The 19,625-nt window shown below is 34.3% G+C and overlaps 2 protein-coding genes across 6 annotated transcripts; both read right to left on the bottom strand.

Annotated features, from left to right (window-relative positions):
• Positions 1-2,896: 2,896 nt before the first annotated feature.
• LOC145690835 (uncharacterized) lies at positions 2,897-16,690 on the bottom strand. Of its 5 annotated transcripts, none has more exons than XM_081766172.1 (3): positions 16,597-16,690; positions 10,537-11,001; positions 2,897-6,425 (listed from the first exon to the last, which is right to left on the bottom strand). In XM_081766172.1, exons 2-3 carry the CDS (start codon positions 10,845-10,847, stop codon positions 5,084-5,086), a joined length of 1,653 nt encoding a protein of 550 aa, XP_081622298.1. In that variant the 5' UTR covers positions 10,848-11,001; positions 16,597-16,690; the 3' UTR covers positions 2,897-5,083. The 5 variants fall into 5 exon arrangements, with proteins under 5 accessions (XP_081622298.1, XP_081622296.1, XP_081622293.1 ...); XM_081766170.1 differs by lacking the exon at positions 16,597-16,690 and adding an exon at positions 16,306-16,338; XM_081766167.1 differs by lacking the exon at positions 16,597-16,690 and adding an exon at positions 16,190-16,322.
• LOC145689678 (protein FAM200B-like) lies at positions 16,601-18,358 on the bottom strand. The gene has a single exon (XM_081763875.1). It carries the CDS (start codon positions 18,356-18,358, stop codon positions 16,601-16,603), a length of 1,758 nt encoding a protein of 585 aa, XP_081620001.1.
• Between the last annotated feature and the right edge of the window lie 1,267 nt (positions 18,359-19,625).

The following is a 19,625-nucleotide window of genomic DNA, read 5'->3' as shown; positions in this document are numbered from 1 at the left end:
AATATTAGGGATATGTAAATTCATATAGTAATATAGGTATAGTTTAAGTAACTAGTTTTAAGAATAGATATAAGAATAGGTTAAGTAGATAAAAGCGTTAAGGTAATTTATATTAATATTTTGATTAGTAATAAAATAGGTTCAGTAACTTATTATTAGTATTAATAAAATTTATTTAAAAAATGTAAGTTAAAAAGTAAATATTTTGATTTAAATTGATAATTCATGTGTCTTTATGGCATAATAAAGATAAATTATTAAATTAATAAGTATAATAAATGAGAATTTAAATCTTGAGAAGAATAAAAGTAATAAGACTAAGAAATGTGATAATGGAGAAGAATACAAATATAAGTAATAAGCTATCTAGGAAATAAGATCAAAAAGAGGCAAGATAGAATGAAATCAAGAAATGAGTGATGAAATTAAGGTTTAGTGATTAGTAAGATAAAATTAGGAAAATAATGACATAATTAGGCCAACATCTCAATAGAGAATGATCTAGGTAGGTAAGAAATCATATTCTCGTGAAGTTGAATTGGGCGTTTACCAGACCTCTCATGAGAATTTTTATTTATGAAAAGCACATAAGTCTTCGACGGCATTGAGGCGGTACAAATAAGGAAAAGAGTTACCCATTTGTCGTTCTGTAAAGCAGTGGAAATATTTTTTTTGTTATGAATCTGAACTATTTAGCAGAAAATCTAGAGAGAGCAAAAATTTTGATTTATTTTAGATATTAAATTTAGGCGTAGTAGTAAAGGATAGAGTTTAAATATTAAGAAAAGTAGATGTTTAAGAAATAGAGAAATATAGAAAATAGGTTTTTCTATCTAGCGGTAAGTTAGAATAGTTAAGATCTAGGAATAGAAAAAGTGAAAAAAAATACTAATCATGAACACTTAATTAAGGAATGAGAGAAAGAGAAGGAAAGAGGAGAGAAGGAAAGATCTGGAAAGAGAAAGAGAATAGAAAAATAGATAAAGATAAGAGATATATAGATAGCAAAATTAATAGAAGAAGAGCATAATGTATATTTTACCAAGGATTTGACAATCAAGATTATTATTATTTTGAAGAATTATATTATACCTGAAATATGACTATTATTATATTATTATTATATTTTATAGAGAAGAATAAAGCTAGCTAAGTATATATTAGTTATAGTAATAAAAGTAAGCAATATAGAGATATAGCTATATGAATATAAATGAAGATTAAGTAAGCTTACTAAGAAATAATTTAGGGGAAAAGAAATAAGACTTGGGATCCTCCAGTCTAGGAAGTTACCCTCAAGAGTTATAGAACATACGGAGACGGATTAAAGAATCATGTTTAAAACTGATCTAGGATGCCGTTTCAAAGATTAGGCCATTTGGCAAATTAATTATTATTTATTATGATTATATTAAGATTATTTTATATTATTAATTATATTATTAATTATAGAACCGATGTTGACGTTAACTTGAATAGTTTTTAAGTTGAAAGGCCATCGACTAAAATCGTTGAAGTTATGACCCAGAATTATGACTTATAGAAAAAAGTGAGGACGTACATTTTGATTACATGATATAGTGATTAGAAATATAACATCTGTACGTAACAAGATATCAATTTTGTTGTTAGACGCGATTTTGTCAGAAAAATAAATAAATAAATAAATAAAAATAATAATAATACATTTTAGAGTATGAAGAAGATTAAAATTTTTGAATTATAAGAATAAATATAGCATTGAACAAATTTTTTTTGAAAATAATAATAGTAATAATTGTAGCAGTAAAGCAACAAAATGTTTAATAAATAGGGAAGTTTAAGTAGCTGTACTCAAAATGTGTTTATGGATGAAATTGCGAGCAGGGCCGCAATTTGACTTCAAAAGCCCAATCCCAGGTTCGAGGAAATACGAATCTGCTTCAATCAAAACCCTTAATCGATAAATATATTTTGGTTACAGTGAATAGTGGTTAAAAGATAAATAAAATGATAAAAATAATAATAAAAATAAAATAAATAAATAGGTATCGGGACACACATAAAATATTAATGAAAACATGTTAATAAAATAATAAAATTGTAGAGTTATAAATAAGTATGTATATAATAAATAATAAATAGCAAGTAATAGAGTTAGGTACTTACCCAATAGCTTGTAGAGAACATTTACACAATGGTAAAGGTTAAAAAAAAAGTAACACACTTAACAATACCGCACACACATAATTAAAAAGAAAATAAATATGCACATTTTTCACTAATACAAGGATCACATTCAAGACAGTTGGATTCATGGTATGAGTAATTAGAATGTATTACTGCATAAATATTAGTGCAGTGAGTGATAAAAATTAACCGATTGAACATGACTTGACGTGGAAAGATGTGTTAGAAAAAGGACGTGCTCATTCAGAAACGTGGCAAGGATGCAGAATCGGTCAAGGTGAATGGGAAAACGAGAGGACAAAAAGAAAAAAGAAATAGGTAATTTTTACAACATCAGCATTTAATCTAAAAGCGTTGACACAGAGTTGCCAACCAGGTAGCTGAAAGTGGGTCGTTTGTAAAAAACATTTGGCAAATTAAGTGTTGGTGTGCTTGAGTGTCTGATAAAAATCAATGTACAGTAAAAGTGAAAGTGCGTAAAATATATTGTCATGTATGTGAATATACAATTTAATGTGAGTGCATCGTTATAAAGTTCATAAGAAAAGTTTTGAGTTGGATAGAATTAATAATGTGTTGGACTTCAAGTAGTTGTGTGTTGTTACGATAGATGGCAGGCAAATGCAGAGAACAGCTATCTGACATAATTTGGTCAGTATAAGGAAAAGACTGATTGGACTTTGAAAAAAAAACCGTGAAAATTATTAACTATCATTTTTTTGCTCAAATTGAACATTAGAATTTTGGCTTTTTATTGTTGAAATTACTAGTGTAATATGAAATAATAATATGTAAATTTTATACAGGAAGTTCTCCAAAAACCGATCTTACACATAAGATCTAGACGTCATCGGAGATGCCTTAGTTTAAAGTGTACGGTACGCCAAATTCAGAGATAAAATTCAATATCAAAATTCATTTATTTTGTTAATTTGACTAAAAGATAAAAATTAAAGTATTGTTTATGAATTGGCTTGCAGTCAGAAATTAGTAATCTTGCAGACAGACATATTATCACATAATGTTACATAGTGCTTATGATTGTTGTTTTAATGAAGTAACAGACACGAGTCTGCACGTGTCAGTATAAACAAACACTGAAGCAAGATGAAAATGTAAACCATTGTATAATGAATGTTCACATCAACACATTCTAAGAATTACGTAAAATTGTGAAAATCGCAGACGTAAACTGTCTGGAGATTTGGTCACTGAGAGAAAATGCAGAAACTACGGTTTCAGCACAGAGATGTATCAACTACGAAATTTGGTAAGAAAGAAACGACAAATTCATCATGAAGAAAATTGACATAAAAAGGTTATGTCGGACTGAATAGGGATCAGTCCCCGAGATCAGTTTCTGAGCAGTTGCGGATGATCCATTGTCTGAGGAGTCGCCAAGGATTAGGAGACCAACACTGAGTTTCAGTGGAAACCCATCCACTGTGGTTGTCATCGACTACGAACTCTGAGTCCAGGAGTTCGAATCCAGCAAACATAAAAGGTATGTTGTAATACATCTCTGGTTATTCTCAGCTGATTGAATCGCCAACAGTTTGATGAATGTGATCGAGCAATTTCACTTAATTAAACATCACAAATGGAATACACTTAGCTCTATAAATTAAAGATAATAAATGTCTAGTTAAAGTTTAAACGCTCAGATATTAATTACTTCATAACCTTCGCATTGTAAGCATAAAATCCTACATTGTAGGTTGGTGGAGATATGATCATTATTACATTCCTGTCTATTCTGGATAATAGACAGAAGCAGCTTATACCGTGTCAATAGTTAACTACATCCCAGCTATAAAGGCACGACATCGGTATTAAGTTGATACTAGGTATTATGCGTGGAATGCCACTGGACTCCATGTTCGTATGTCTTCTATGATTAACAGTTACACATGTCCAGTAGGTAATTATTTGGTGTTTGTCCTACCAGGTTTGTGTCTGCCAATTTGAGTGCTATTATGTTGTTTTAATCTCGATATTGTATTTGCAAGGGCAAGGAATCTATTACCCTAATATATTTTCCTTTCTTTGATGTGTGCCAGAATTAGAATTCAATGAGGAAAATGTAAGGGAAAGAACCAGAATTTTGCAACAAGTACTCCCTAAAATTTCCTCCATCATTACTTCTTAATGTTTTCTAGACTCTTGTATTCTTAGCACCTTCCCACCAACTGCTTACAGATTTCTTTTATACCTATAAACTTCAGTGCCATTAACAATACGCTTGTCAAATTTTACGCAATAAATAATATGCCTCGAAATTTGTCACTAAAATGTTTTTAGAAAAGTATGTAGGACCTATTCTTAGTTACTACATATTATCATTGCATCTACTGCAAATTAGAGCAGCGAAAAACTGAGAGGCATGCATGGAAACAGGCTTGCTTGTGACGGTGGCTGTATCCGTAAAGGAAGAATACTTCGATCAATACTACCAATCTGTACTAAGAGAACAAAGTTTATTTGCATTCAAACTTTATGCGAATAAATTGCTACCTTTTGACTATTTGCGCATACAGGAAATAACTTACAAGTTCTGTCGTTCGTAGGTACCTTTCAAGCGTTAATTTTCTTTTATTTAAAATGGACTGTATTTCCAAATTTTAACAAAAAGATATAAAATCATGTGATGTATTATGACATAAATGTACATCAAAGTAATGTTTAATTACTAATGTTGCAGAAAAATTCTCAAATTATACAAATGTAAGAGAATTACATGTAACTGCCGATGTGGAAATTATTATTGCCTACATGTGGTTACTTGTACGAAAATAAACATATAGAGAATAATACTATCTATACAGCAGCAAAAAGGTTAATCGCTAATGAGTATAATTTATAATGAGACTTCTCTGCGATCAATTTTCTGTAAATATGGCAATGAATAATTCTTCTAAACACAATGCTTGAGTATATGATTTTGTAAGTGAATCTTCTGGGTAAACTTGTTTTCACAGTGTTCACATGAAAACATTTTTTCTCCTGTATGCATCAACATATGGCGTTTAAGTCGAGTCTTAAGAGAAAATGATTTTCCGCATGTCTCGCAGAGAAACGGTTTCTCACCAGTGTGGATTAATAAGTGTCTTCTGCAGGTTAACTTTCTAGAGAATGTTTTTCCACAAACGTCACAGATATATGGTTTTTCATCTGTGTGCATGATGAAGTGGACTTTTAAATGATACTTTCTTACAAATGCTTTCCCACAAATTTCACATGAATAGCGCCTTTCACTTTTATGTGTTAATAAGTGACTTTTTAAAAGAAATTTCTCTGGGAATGATTGTCCACAATACTGGCACGAATACGTCTTATCATCTACATGATTTACTAGGTGTTTTCTTAACGCAACATATTGCCCGAATATTTTTCTACAAATGGTACACATATATGCTTTCGGACTACTATGAGATAATGAGTGCTTTCGGAAATTGGATAATCGAATAAACTTTTTTTTACAACTTTCACATGAATAATGTCGGTTATCTGTATTTACTAGGTGATTTTCCACAGATAATTTTTGATCCAATAATTTTCTGTGAATGTCATTTTTATATGCTTTCTCAGCAGTATGGATTACTGAGTGCTCTTTGAGATTGGCTAATGTAGTGAATTGTTTTCCACAAATTTCACATTTATAATATTTTTCAGCTCTATGCATTAGTAAGTGATTATCAAGGCTGGTCTTCTGAATTGATGTTTCTGCAGAAACGTGATTTGTATATGCCTTAACGTTGGTATGGGTTAGTGAGTGCTTTTGGAAACTGTCAAGTCGAATGAACTTTCTTCCACATTTTTTACATAAATATGTCATTTGAGCATGAGTAAATGAGTGTAATCTTAAATCCACCCTTCGATCAAACTTTTCTTCACATTTCTGACATCGATGTAGCTTTCTAACTCTATGTATTGATGAGTGCCTATCCAAAAATCCCTTTCCACTGAAAGCTTTTCCACAAGTCTTACATGAGTATAGAGTCATACCTAAATGCATTAGTGAATGCAGCTTGTAATGTGAATATCTTACGAACGTTCTATTGCACTTCCGGCATGTATATCTATGTGTTATTGAGTTAACATTTTTTGTATCGTCTTCATTGAACTGCGGAATTTCGGTGGTATTAATGGATAACTTTTCCTTTACATAACTGTTTTTACTGTCTAAAATATATGTTGTTGTATTCGAATGACTAGATGACTCCATGCTGCACTCAAAGGAAGACAATATGATTGACCTGAAAAAAAAATCGAAATTTTTCATTGTTTTTTTTATCAAGGTCTATTATTTTAAAATATTTTTACGTTTTCCATATTTAGTTCTGTACTAAATTTAGAACCCATTGATTCAAGCACTAAGGTACAACATTTGATTTTAATACCAAATATCTCGAGTTAATTCAGCCCATGTAACTTTATAGCATACATTTCATACTTAGTAAAAAAAGCATTGTTTTGATTTTGAATGGGCTGCCTTAGTGAAATACGTATTAAGTGTGAGGAACCAGAATTTACTACAGCCATAGAATATCACGGTATCATCAACGGGTACTTTGATTTATATCTTACCTTGTAGGTATGCAGCAACTATTCCAGTTTTACAATTTATTGGGTTAACCTTACTTATATAAATGTCATATATTAAATTCATGCCGTACATCTACCGTAGCCTTATCCGAAATTTTCTTAAAAAAAAAAAAAAAAAAAAAAAAAAAAACTCATTTCAGAGTACGTCCTGACTTGTTGAGTATAATTCTGTAGATGTTCTTGAGATTTCTATTATGTTATAAGGAAGTTTTATCAATTACACTTTAACCTTCGCCCTGTAAGAAAAGTATGCAAGTAATATTTCGTATCGAGGGTTTTGCCTCTGATTTTCGGGTTTCTTTCTAAAAAGTTGTCTCTATCTACTAAGAAGTAGCACAATTTTCCCTTATTATTCAATATGATGCATATGTATAATCTATGCTATTATTGATTTTTTGTGATCGTCTGATACTAAAAGAAAACTAATTCTATCTAGACACAAGCACACTGTTCTGGACTGCGGTGGCTCAGCGGTAAAAGCATTCACCTGGGAGCACAGTGGTGCGAGGGAAACAACCGCTGAGCCTGTGGGGAACTTCAACTGATTTTACTCACAGGTGATCTCGCGTTCTCTTCTAGATGTTGATCCCCCGTATTTTTCCGGTCTATTCAACCTTCAAACGCAACACCACCATTAGGTTATCAAAATGTGTAAAAGCAATCACGTATCGCTGTATCGCCCGCAGCATTTTGTACAATACGTCTCGAGTACCGTCTTCGACTTTTAATATAGACAGTCAATATTCTCAGAACCCTTATCCTGACTTTTCAGTGTCTCCAATATCACGTTCTGGAACTGACTTACCGCCGCTTGTGCGCCCCAGTGGCTCTGTATCACATTTGCAGTTTACTCGAGAATCTATAATCAAGGTAGGTGGTACCAGTGCTACACGGGCTCGTGTTAACGTAGTTTATGAATTCATCAAGCGATACAAGGCCTAATTCTAAGAAACTAGTGCAGCCTCCCTTGCCGCAATTCCTTAAGGGAACCACAGAAAATTATGATGATTCCGCTTGGAGACCAATTACACCGGAACCCAGTGCAACCTTGGTCCAGTCTCTTTAAACCATGAACAATCAACTGCAACGCCTGTCAGAAATTTCCGCGAATGCAGTACTGAAGTATATCCGTGCACTTCAAACAGATCCTTTGCTCGGTAAACATGATGCCGCGGAGCACCCTCACATACTTATTTCCTACTGATTCATCGTTTAGTTTGACGGAGCTGACTATCAGCTTCTCAGTCAGCGCATCAAGCTCTTGTGCATCGCGCTTCACTACAATTATCATACCACCACCCTTAACGCCTATCTCACGGCAATACTCGCATTTAATATAAATTTACGGTTTATCCGTTTGGGATGACGCCCACAACAGTCAAGAAAAGGAAGACTGCGACTGTACTGATTTCAGCTAGGCCAAAACACAAGATATTCAATTTCTCTCTGAATGTTAAGTTGTATTGTTTAGTTAGTTGCATTAGTTCTATTAGTTGCATTGTTAACTGTGTGTGAGAAATGAGTTTTTGTGATGGACATTTCGCTTTCCCGAGTACGAGAGACCGTCCTGCTGACGATCCTTAACACTTCCGATATTCTACCAAAGGATTCCGTGTTCATTGCTGTCAAGGATTATTATTTTCCTACTTTGGAACAATCATAAAGTCAGAACATATCTCAAAATTCGGTTGATGGCATGTCTGGGAATTTCAGCCTGCAGGGAATACTCTGTACACACATTGAACATTAATGAAATATGCATTTTTGGATTGAGCATTCGTGACTTCCTTTACGCTGATAAGGGTACGACAGTTACCAGGATGTATTATACTTCAATGCTGCATGCGCTGCGAAATTCTGTGAAACTTCAGAGCGTGATATGCTGACAGAAAGGTGTCCGCCTCCTGGAAAACAACGAACCAGTGCACTGCCCGGAATTTGGCCAGACAAATGCATGACCCTGGGTATGAAATCCATCATAGTTCGCCGTTTCTCTTGACCGTACACCATCCTCATTCCATTTCTTCCCAATCTTGCATTCATTTTTAGGGGCAAGTACATTTGCGATGTTGCCACGCTGCTTTTTGAAGTGCAGTAATGGATTTTGGACAACTACACCTTACTTCACTTTCGGACCTGTAACACAGTCACGGTGCAGAGTTACAAGCTGTACATTATCATATCACCTTCATAGGTACGCAGGATCACACATGTAAAATTTAATCGCCCTACGATATATGGAACTGGGTCAGAGTAAATCTTTCTCGCGCATCTGTTGTTAGCCAGTAAATTTCAAGGAAGTCACACATGTGCTAATTACTCAGAAACTATTGACTAGCGGCTCCCGCTTCATATAGGTAAAAGGTTCAGTGCTTATAAATCACAAACGGCTGAGAAAAAAAGATAAAACAAAAACTGAGATAAGAAAATGCAATAGGGCACATCACGTGGTGTAGTTGTGGTGACCCCCAGGGACCTCATTAAAGGGGACTCAGGGGCCAACTTCAAATTTTAAACGGGAACATGTATTGAATCATACCTCATTTTGTAGTAGTTGAAAAACGTGACAACTTTTATAGGAAACAATTTTTCTATTTCGGCCACCGTTTTCAAAATGGCCGTAAAAAGTGGGTCCTGTATCAGATAAATCGTCTGGTGCTTATAAATCAAAGGCTCTCCTACACCCTTTCCTCCACTATTCCCGGATCTCACCTGAATGGACTTTTATTTCTGGGGACGGATCAAGGACATTGTGTACAAGGATATGCCAACAAGTGTAGCAGATATGAACTGCCGTATAATGAATGCTTTTCGCAGTATTACTAGAGCGGAATTAGAAGCTAATCACCGAACATACCATACCAGAATTGCACGTCGGATTGCTGCTTATGGACAACATTTTGAAAATTTATGAGAGAATTGAGCCCATATATTACATGTGACGAAAATGGTATGTGGCGATACCCTGTTTCATGTATGCCAGTAAAATTGTTTCTTTTTCCACTTGTATTTTACTAAATTATGTTGTCTTATAATACTACAGGCACACGTGTCATAGTCCTAGAATTTCCTTCCGCTTTGCAAAATGTACGTTGCGACTGAATAAGTGGGTTTGCATGTCAGACTTTTCTTATAAAATCGGTTTGTTCTGCATTTTTTTCGAATGTCGTAGTAGTATATAATGTTCAAGCTCCCATATTTGAACGGAGGCTAACTCATCAATGTTAGCAAAATTGCACGTAGTAGACAATATGTGCCCCGCAAGTAATACAAACCTACAAAACGTGCATGTTTCATATGTTTACAATGATGTATTATATTGCATACGTTCCCATTCAAAATATTAGTGACAGCGCCGCATGTTAAGGGCACTGTGAAAACAAAAGGACACTGCATGAAATTTGTCCTTTGAGATATTGTTAGCTGTCTTCGTTTAATCACTCACCTTTAGTCATTTCTGATTTATAAGCACTAGGCGTTTTATTTCCTACATAAACAAAATATGTATGTGAACGGTGGCACAGATGCATTTTCCCAACCAAATTTGTTATGATTTTCCCAATTTATATCAAACGACAAAACATTAAACGTGACTTTGCAATTGTCCCATGATAGCTGGCCCTATACAGCCTAAACCATGCTATATCCACTGCACATTTTGATATTTTCCTGTCTGTTTTGTTTCATCTTTATATATATATGTGTGTGTGTCTAAATTATTACTCATTAAAAAAAAAGATTAACACACAATTTAAATATTACCTTTTAATTTCATAATTAGTAACCTTCACATTTTCTGGATTAAACTTATATAACTGTGAAGCATCATCTTTGATATTAATATTTGCCTTAAAAACACACAAAGAATCGTGACTTAAAGCAGAATCTGCTGTCTCACTTATCGTTAGACCACCAAGAGCCCCTTCTGTCAACTTTAAGTGTTTCGTTTCTACGAACGCTACATCCTTTCCTTCCAGTGGATCGTCAATAGAATGATTATCGTTTTCCGTTTCCAAGGAAATTTCTGATTTCACAAATACTTCTTCATATTTCGTTTGATATTTATCTTCCATCGTAGAATCAACCTGATGTTAATAATATGTCAACATAGGTAAGAAATATTGTACAAATTGATTACTTTTACGTTTACGATCTCAAATTTCTAATTAGCAGGTCAAAAAGGGACACCTGTTCTTAGTATTGTAAAATATTCTTCATGAAGAAAACCTAAAAAAAAAAAGAGAGAAGAGATGATGAGAAAAAATAAAGATATGAATTTCACATACATCAGTACAATAAATTTTTATAGCTCTTTATACAAATATTAAGTTAATGAGACAATTACTCTTACAAGATATAGCATTAGTATTATCTCTAGAATTTAAAAATGGAATGAAAATGAAATATTTAAGTCTTACGTCACATGGACATGCCGGCTAGGCTAAAAGAGATGGTGATGATAAGAAATTAATGAAATGATGGAATCAAGAAAGTGGAAGGAAACGGAAGAACCCAAGTAAACCCACGCACACGGCGTTTATCCACCACAAAGCTCACTTGGTGTGAATTGGGGTTGAACCAAGAACCCCATGCAGCAGAGATGAACGTTCTACCACTGAGCCACCGCGAAAAATGAAATATATCAAAGGGCAAGGTTCTAGAAGACAGGTCTCCCTTCCCATTTAGCTATAATAAAGACAGAAGACAAGTCCCCTGCGGGAATCTAACCCGCCTTCGCTCTTTGGGCAATACTATGCAAATTAAATATAAAACTTTGGTAGAGAAAGGAACCAACCCAGCTAATAACCTATATGGGGGGACCTGTGTTCAAGAACCTTCCCTTATCAAAGTAACACGCAGTAAGAATTTAGGTAATTGAAATTATTTTGTCATACTTTGTCCTGCCATAAACATCTCCTAAGAATTTGCGCTGAAGAAAATTGCATGTATTTCGACGTACATAAAAGGAAGCAAGAAATTACTGGAAGTATTAAGGGAAAAGAAGTAGAAATAATGGAAAGTGGGTAATCTAAAGAGATCAGTGCAGTGAATGTGATATGTACCGTATTACAAAAACAGAGAATAAATTAAAAGAGTGAAACTAAACAGCATAAGGACTAACGTTAGAAGTAATTTTAGATACGGTATATTAAAGTAAGAACAAATAGTAATACAATGTTGAAAACTGCTTCATATAAGCTTAATCCGGGGCTGCCATCTACGGAAGATTAGCCGGTATTTCACTAGTAGCAGTACAATTGTAAACCTAAAATATTATTTTTCTATAGTGTTCAAAAATCCTTCGATAATAGGAATTAATATTCTAGACAATTGGTCTTCATATTCACCCAGTCTTTTTAACTCTAAAACACGTATAGTTCAAGTTAACGCATACTACTCGAAATAATCGTTGAAATAATATGACTCACTAATTTCCTCCTTATTGTCATTTGAAAGATTGGCGCTGGGCGATATGACAACACTCTAGTTAGAATAGGTAAAATTTAAGAAAACCACCATAAGTAATTGTTAAATAATTACGTTTCCTTTTCATGATTTAGGTATATACAGCATTTATACTAGTGATGGGCAAATAGCTACGTAGCCAACAGACACGTAGCCAAGGGGGGGTCCGGACCCCCCCCTTCCAGACCAGAAATGAAAAAAATTAAGGAAGGATAATACAAAATTAAATGAGAAAAAGAAGGATCAACGTTAAAAATAAACTACAGGAAGCTTTTGGTTCCTCTTTCTTATGAGGAGTTTTGTATTAGTTGCAATGCATCGTGGCGAGATGAGCGAGATATCTGGGAAGAGTCAGGGAATTTAAAATTTCGAGAAAAGTTACGGAATTCTCAGGAATTTCTGCAACTAGTCAGGGAGATTTCAAGTTTCCGAAAGCATTGTGCCGTTGTGTAACACCGTGGACATTTTTTTAAAATCATAATTTACAGTATCAAACATGTTATTTCAAAAACAATTTTCTACTGCTCCTTTAACCTGTCATTTGGAACAGACAGTAGTTGACGGAATAATAAAAACAAAAATTTATGTGGAAAGAAAATTGTATTAACATTTGATTCAATAGAGAAAGGAATGCAGATATTGTAAAATGTTTTAGAAGACATTATTGAATATGTACTTTTTATAATAATCTAGGTCATAATGAAAGGAAAATTGTTATATTTGAATAAACAGAGGAAGGACGTAAATATTGTATAATCTTTTTCAATACTTTTTGTTTTATTATTTTACTCGAGATTTCTTCATAGTTTGTTATTAAACTACAGTAGGAAGTCGAAAATCCGAAATAATTGGGTCCATAGGTAGTTTGGATTTTCGGGAACACTGGTTATACACTACATACAGTAATTACAATACCTATGTAAAGCTACTTGTTTCTGAAGAACCTGCTCGTACACTAAATTACACTGTTCTTGTAACTCTCACTTAAAACTTAACTTGTATAGGCCTATGGGAAAATAAAAATCAAAATATATATGACAAACAATTACCTACATATGAATAAGCTTTTATATAAACACTGACTTCACAAAACACCGACAGACAACCTATTGTTTGTTTATCACTAGCACTAAGACAAAATGTAAAAAGCTTCTAGGGACCGCGTTCGGATTTTTGACGTTCGGATTATCGACGTCCTACTGTACTTACCAACATATCCTCATTTTATTGTGCTAACAAACCAATATATGTTGATAATAAAGTAGTTTACTTTGATCGAGCTCCTGGGCCTTCAGAATTTCATGTCACTCTTCCTCCCCCCCCCCCCCGTTACGAAATCCTGGCTAAACGAACCAATATATGTTCCAGTAAAATAGTTTACAATGATCGAGCCCCTGGTGTGATGACCACAGTATTTCATGTCACGGACCCCCCCACTTCACGAAATCCTGGCTACGTGCCTGCCGGGAAGATTCCCAAAAATGGGAATTTTTCGGGAATTTATGTATAACTACAAAGAAAATTGCATTCTGTCACTATATTATAATTTCAAAGTGAAATTCGTTTTTATATCACAGTATATTATTACTGTTGTCCCCATAGGAGTCTTTAAAAACGATATTATGTTATTCTTTTAATATCTTATTATATTTAAAGAGTATGCATAAATGGATATTTATTTACAATATGTTGTATGAAAGTAAATATGTTTCAAAAATGGTGAAGAAAGTTCACATACTTTTAAACCGCTAAATAATTTCAATTTATATGTAAGTAGATTTTCCAAACTTGATTCTACTACTGATATTATAAACATATTAAATTTTTAAATGTTATAAACAAATTAGGTTGGGTAACTGTCAGAAGACACATGTCCCACCATTTTGTCAACATTTGCGCAAAAATATATATGTTCACAATATTTACAAGATGCTTTCCTATCTTTATAATTTTGCATGTAACATTGCCACACACGACCTCTCTTCATGCCCATTTCTCGGAAGTTCATGCGTTAATTCACATGTAAAAGTAGTCCGAGTACCTCTTCAGAAATTCGAATCAGAGGAGACAGATCGACTTCTATTATTAACGGTGGTTCAGTTTTATTAATAGTAGTTCATCCTCATTTCTACATAATTCTACATTACTTTGCAAAATTGATTCTTTTCATCACTTGTAAATTAGTACTTTGCTACTTTTGGCTATTGGGGGCCACATTTTGCACCTACTTTTTTGCGATATCTTATTTCAATGAACTTGTTTTGTGGCTTCATATGTTAAATTACGTTACCAACATTAAGTTCAAACAGCATTGCCGAGCGAGCGTAAGTGAGTGAAGGCCGGTTAGAGCCCCGCAGGGCACGTTGTTTACCACCTTCGTTACCAACAATTAACTTTCTTTTCTCACATAAATGACTCCCACTTACCTTTACGGTTTGTACAAATTCCTACTGCCCTTAAAAAAAAAAAAAAAAAAAAAAAAAAGATGTGTTCAATACTTTCTTGACTACTTGAACACCGCTATCAACTGATTTCTTCCGTAAATCAGCCTACTTTTTGCTAGTTTTGGCCCCCCAATACTAAACAACTACCTTACTTTTTAGTGCAAATGGAAATGGAACTTAAAAATCATATTATTAGTTATATAAAGTACCGTCAAATATTTTTAAATGTTTTAAGCTCCAAACTCTTTAAAACCTGGAAGTAAATCATAATATATTAAAATAAGGTAATTAGTCATATCGTTCTTATAATTTGGAAGATAAAGTAAAGAAATGGAAATAAATTCCTTCCCGGGAATTTATAGGCCAGGAAAAAAACCCGGGAATATTCCCATTTTTTAAATTCCTTCCCACCGGGAATATTCCCACTGCCCATCACTAATTTGTACATAAAGTAGAAAATACACAAAGCAACTTGTGCTAGGTAGGCAGTATAAAGCAAGAATACTATTTAACAGAATCAGAACAGGGCGAAACCTGTTGCCCCGCCCGGCAGCGAGTTCGAAGGGGGCAGGCGCGTCATCGATGTAGCTTATCCGTGTAAGCCAAAATTGTGACATCACATTAATTTTCACAAAGATATAAGCTCCTATTGCACTTGTAATAGTTTCACGCTAGTAACGGTAAAGTTTTAAACATAAAATAAACACGGGCAGAAATATTACGCCGGAGGAAAATAACATCTAATGCAGTCATCTTTCTATACACTCAATTATGGGAAGGTTCTAGAACACAGGTCCCCCCATATAGGTTAGTAGCTAGATTAGTTCCTTTCTGTCGAAAGTTTAATATCTAATTTACATAGTATTGCCGAGCAAGCGTAAGCGAGTGAAGGCGGGTTAGCCCCCCGCAGGGCACGTTTTTTCTCTCCTTATAACAGTTAAATGGGAAAAGGGACCTGTGGTTTAGAATCTTGCCCTCAATTATTTTAAGCTTTTAAAGGACAATCTTTAGCAGAAGCGGTCCAGCTATTTTTCTACGAAATGTTACAATTTTGGTAGTTTCTTTTTATATTTGGTTAGTTTATCTTATATTACTGTAGGTGTGCAGCATAAGTTTCGAAAAATGATACAATTTCGCTTATTTCTATCAATATCAGGTTATTTTAGGGTAGTTTAAGTTAGTTTAGTTTAGGATAGATTGGTTTGGTCTAAGTACTTGTACCTTCCGATCCCCCGTAAATTTTGATTTTTTTTTACGTACTTCTGGACCCCTTCTGCTAAACATTTACCGTTTTTGACAATTATTTTACACTAGTAACCCTAGTTGTAAGGAAAAAGTACAGCTGGGTTATTATTTCATTCTAGAGCTTGTAGAAATTTGTTCCCTATGAACAAGTCATTCCATGCAGAATATTTAATTTTACCTATAGGCACACCAAGAAATGGTGTGCCTAAATTTGACCAGAACTCTGAAATTACAATTTTTGTTGAAAATTCAGCACCAACCCAGTCAAACAAATTTAACGTATCAAGAGGCGGTAGCAAAATAATATACAGCATAAATTTGTCTTTCGTTTTTCTAGGTACCACAAACTAGAGCCCATTCGTTTTCATATTCTTACTCTTTGCTATATCAACCACTGTTGCCAACTCGCGAGTTCGAAATGTCGCTAGTTTAGTACTCTAAAGTCGCTAGAAGTCGCTAAACGCCTCCTGCCAAGTCGCTAAAAAAGTCGCCATATAATTTTACAAAGCAATTAAAATAATTTAAATGTTTTCCACGTACAATGGAAGACTCGAGTATTTTTTCTTTGAAAAAAATATCATCTTGAAAAAAAAAAAAAACATTGCACTACGCACTTTGAAGCATACAAAATTAATAAATATAGCATTAAAAGTTTGCAAATACTCACCCATTTACTCGTCATCAGAGTCATCGGAAAATGAATCCAAATCCTCTTCCTCAGTTTCTTCAGAAGATTCATCTACAGATGTTGATGGTGTTCCTGAGGTTGATGGTTGAACTCCAGATGTTGATGGCTGCGAAGCTCCGAAAGAGTACGCCACTTTTGTGCCAATCAATTTAATAACTTCAGAAGGAAGATTATATGAGTAGCACGCTGCATTAAAATGTCTAAGAAATGTTCGCACGCTCAAGATGGCACTTATTGTCTTCGTGCTCAGACGGTTTCTAAGTTTTGTTTTCACAGCATTCATAACACTAAATACACGTTCGACTTCAGCGTTGGAATGTGGCAAGGACAATACTGTCATTGCTAAATTGGTTAATTGTTCAAATACTACTAGTCCCGCTGCGTCTCTGTAATTACGCACTTCAGCCCAAAATGCAATAGTATTGCTTGTGTTTTCCCATTTTACAGAGTTCAGCGTACGCCACTGAACAATGATTTTGTCGATGTTTTTCTCATCAAACCCAAAACACTCAGCCAATTTCACTATATCGTTATATCTTTGTGGCTTTACTGCTTCCTCCACACAAAGTAATGACATTTTCTCTAATATGTTCACATTTTCTGGAAGACGTTGTTGTAGTTCTTTAAACAACTTAATTGTGAAATCAATGCATCTTTTCCGAAGTACCTTCTCATCATCAATTCGCAATTTGGCATCGTGGACAGCTTTTTCGAAAGCATAACCAAGATAAGGCGATGGATCTAGGTGGCTTTCAATGTTGCTGGTAAAAACATTAATCTTTGCAGAAGGTGCAACTACTTTCGAAGAAACTGCATTGCAAAGGTGAATGAGTTTGTCGAGTAACTTTGTGGGGTCCGTGTTTTCTCCTTCAAAAACCTTAACAGCACTTTGAACTTCATTTAAAACTGTCCTTAGGTATGTCAAATACAAAAAATTTCTAGTATCAGAGTACATAGAATATAGCATTTCCGCTGTGTAACAGTTATTCTTATTTTTCGCAATTTCGAAAAATAATTTTAATTCAGTCCATTGCTTTAGAATTCTGTCCACCACCGGTTCAATTGAAAGCCATCTAGTTGCACAAATCTTCAACAATTTCAAAGGCTTTTCTCCACAATTTATGGTTTCATATATTTGTTTGTATTCTTCTTGACGGTTGGGTGATAAAGAAAACCAGTTATATGTTTCCCTTAAAAGGAATTCAATATTCCTTGGAAGAGTAGATTCAGAAGCGTGAGACACTGCCAGCTGTAGAGAATGGCAAACACATCGCACAAGAACTAAATGAGACAAACCGAATTCTTCTTTCAAAATTCTGTATACTCCGTTGTTCACTCCTGTCATTACCGAAGCATTGTCCGTGCCAATACCTACAAGATTTTTTACATTCAGTCCCAAATTTTTCAGTGTATTTACGAGCGTCAAAGCGATGTCTCGCGCACTAGCTGAAGGGAGAGAAACAAGTTCCAGGAACGTCGAAATAACCCGACACTGAGATACACTAAAATACCGCACTACAACACCTAATTGTTTGGTTACACTAATATCCGTTGATTCATCCAAAATAATACTATATTTATTATCTCCAATATCAGTCACGATTTTTTGCTGGAAATGTGGAGCTAACACCTCACGAATAATCTCACTGCATTTCGTTCGACCTAACCTAATTTTTGGACCTGCTGCGGAATCCGAAAACACCTTCTTACAAAGCGCAGTTAAATGTTTTGTTGTATTCATCGAGCAATGTTCGGCAATAAACATGGCAAAAGAGCCCTCTGCAATTTTAGATGGACTCAAATAACTAGGAGGAGTAAACGATATTCGGGGTTGCGTCTTCGAAGTGTGCAATTTTGAGTTTTTTTCATGTTTTTTACTTTTAAGGTGTTTACCAATGTCACTTACCTTTGCGTAAAATGTAGTTTTGCAATAAGCGCATAATGCTTTGGTTAAATCTCCCTCAACTGGCTTTAGCCAGCCTTTAAATTTTGGATCACATTCCCATTCCTTCCTATAATGTTGACTATACGATTTTTTTTTTTTTTGAGGGGGAAATTCATATTGCTCTCGTATTGGAACACTTTACCCGACTTACACCACGAAAATTTCTGTATAATTTATATAGATCGCAGTTATATTAATATACAAATCACACGCACTACACTGAAAAACACAATGTTCTCAAGAGCCACTGTCACTTCACGCACTGTGCAATGCAAGAGATTACCAGCTATTGCACAACTAGTTAAATACGGGAAATTCCCGGGTTTCCGAAGCCGTCCGCAGAGAGGAAGGGCATAATCCTTATAGCAGCGATGAATCCAACGAAGTAATTCGCTCATAGTAGTAATGCAACAGAGTGTGTAATTTAATTATTAGTAAAACTGCAAAATTTTGGAACCTTTAATATAAATATAGAACAAAATCTTTGAATTCCTAAATGTCGCTAGATTTGTCGCTAGGCGCTAAATAAAAAAAAATGTCGTTAGACTCTTCCAAAAGTCGTTAGTTCTAGCGACAAAGTCGCTAAATTGGCAACAGTGATATCAACTTTAAGATGATTGCAGTGTTGCCAGACACGGCAAGCGAAATTACATACACCTTCCGTCCAAATTGCACAATTTTACAAAAAAACTGGAAAATAGTGCACACAAAATTGCACAATACATAAATAACTACTTATCAGGGGAACAGACAGATTGGCAGGAGGACAAAATGGCAGGGAATAATGGTACGAGGACAAAATGGCAGGCGGACGAAATGGCAGGAAGTTAATTTGAATTTGTCGGGTTTTAAACTATTTTGTTTCGTACTTGGTAAATGAAGATTTCAACATAAATTTTCGATTTATTCATTATGTTCCAAAATTCGAACTGCTAATATTATTTCAATTCTAGTTGGCAGTCATCTACAAACACCTTACTATTGCAAGCTTTCTATTCATACCAGCAGTGTCTTAATGAAAGAAATTAGTTTTAGTCGTTTTCTTTTTTATATATATATTATT

The sequence above is a fragment of the Thermobia domestica genome, chromosome 7 (assembly GCF_964235325.1).
Source record: "Thermobia domestica chromosome 7, izTheDome1.hap1.1, whole genome shotgun sequence".
NCBI classification, from domain to species: domain Eukaryota; kingdom Metazoa; phylum Arthropoda; class Insecta; order Zygentoma; family Lepismatidae; genus Thermobia; species Thermobia domestica.
The sequence above is the reverse complement of the archived record's forward strand: the minus strand, read 5'-3'. Positions and strand labels throughout refer to the sequence as shown.

Coding starts and splice junctions, on each gene's coding strand:
- LOC145690835 (XM_081766172.1), bottom strand. CDS start 10,847: ATGGAAGATAAATATCAAACGAAATATGAAGAAGTATTTGTGAAATCA. Junction 6,426..10,536: donor ACTAATTATGAAATTAAAAG/GTAATATTTAAA, acceptor TTTTTTTTTCAG/GTCAATCATATTGTCTTCCT.
- LOC145689678 (XM_081763875.1), bottom strand. CDS start 18,358: ATGAATACAACAAAACATTTAACTGCGCTTTGTAAGAAGGTGTTTTCG.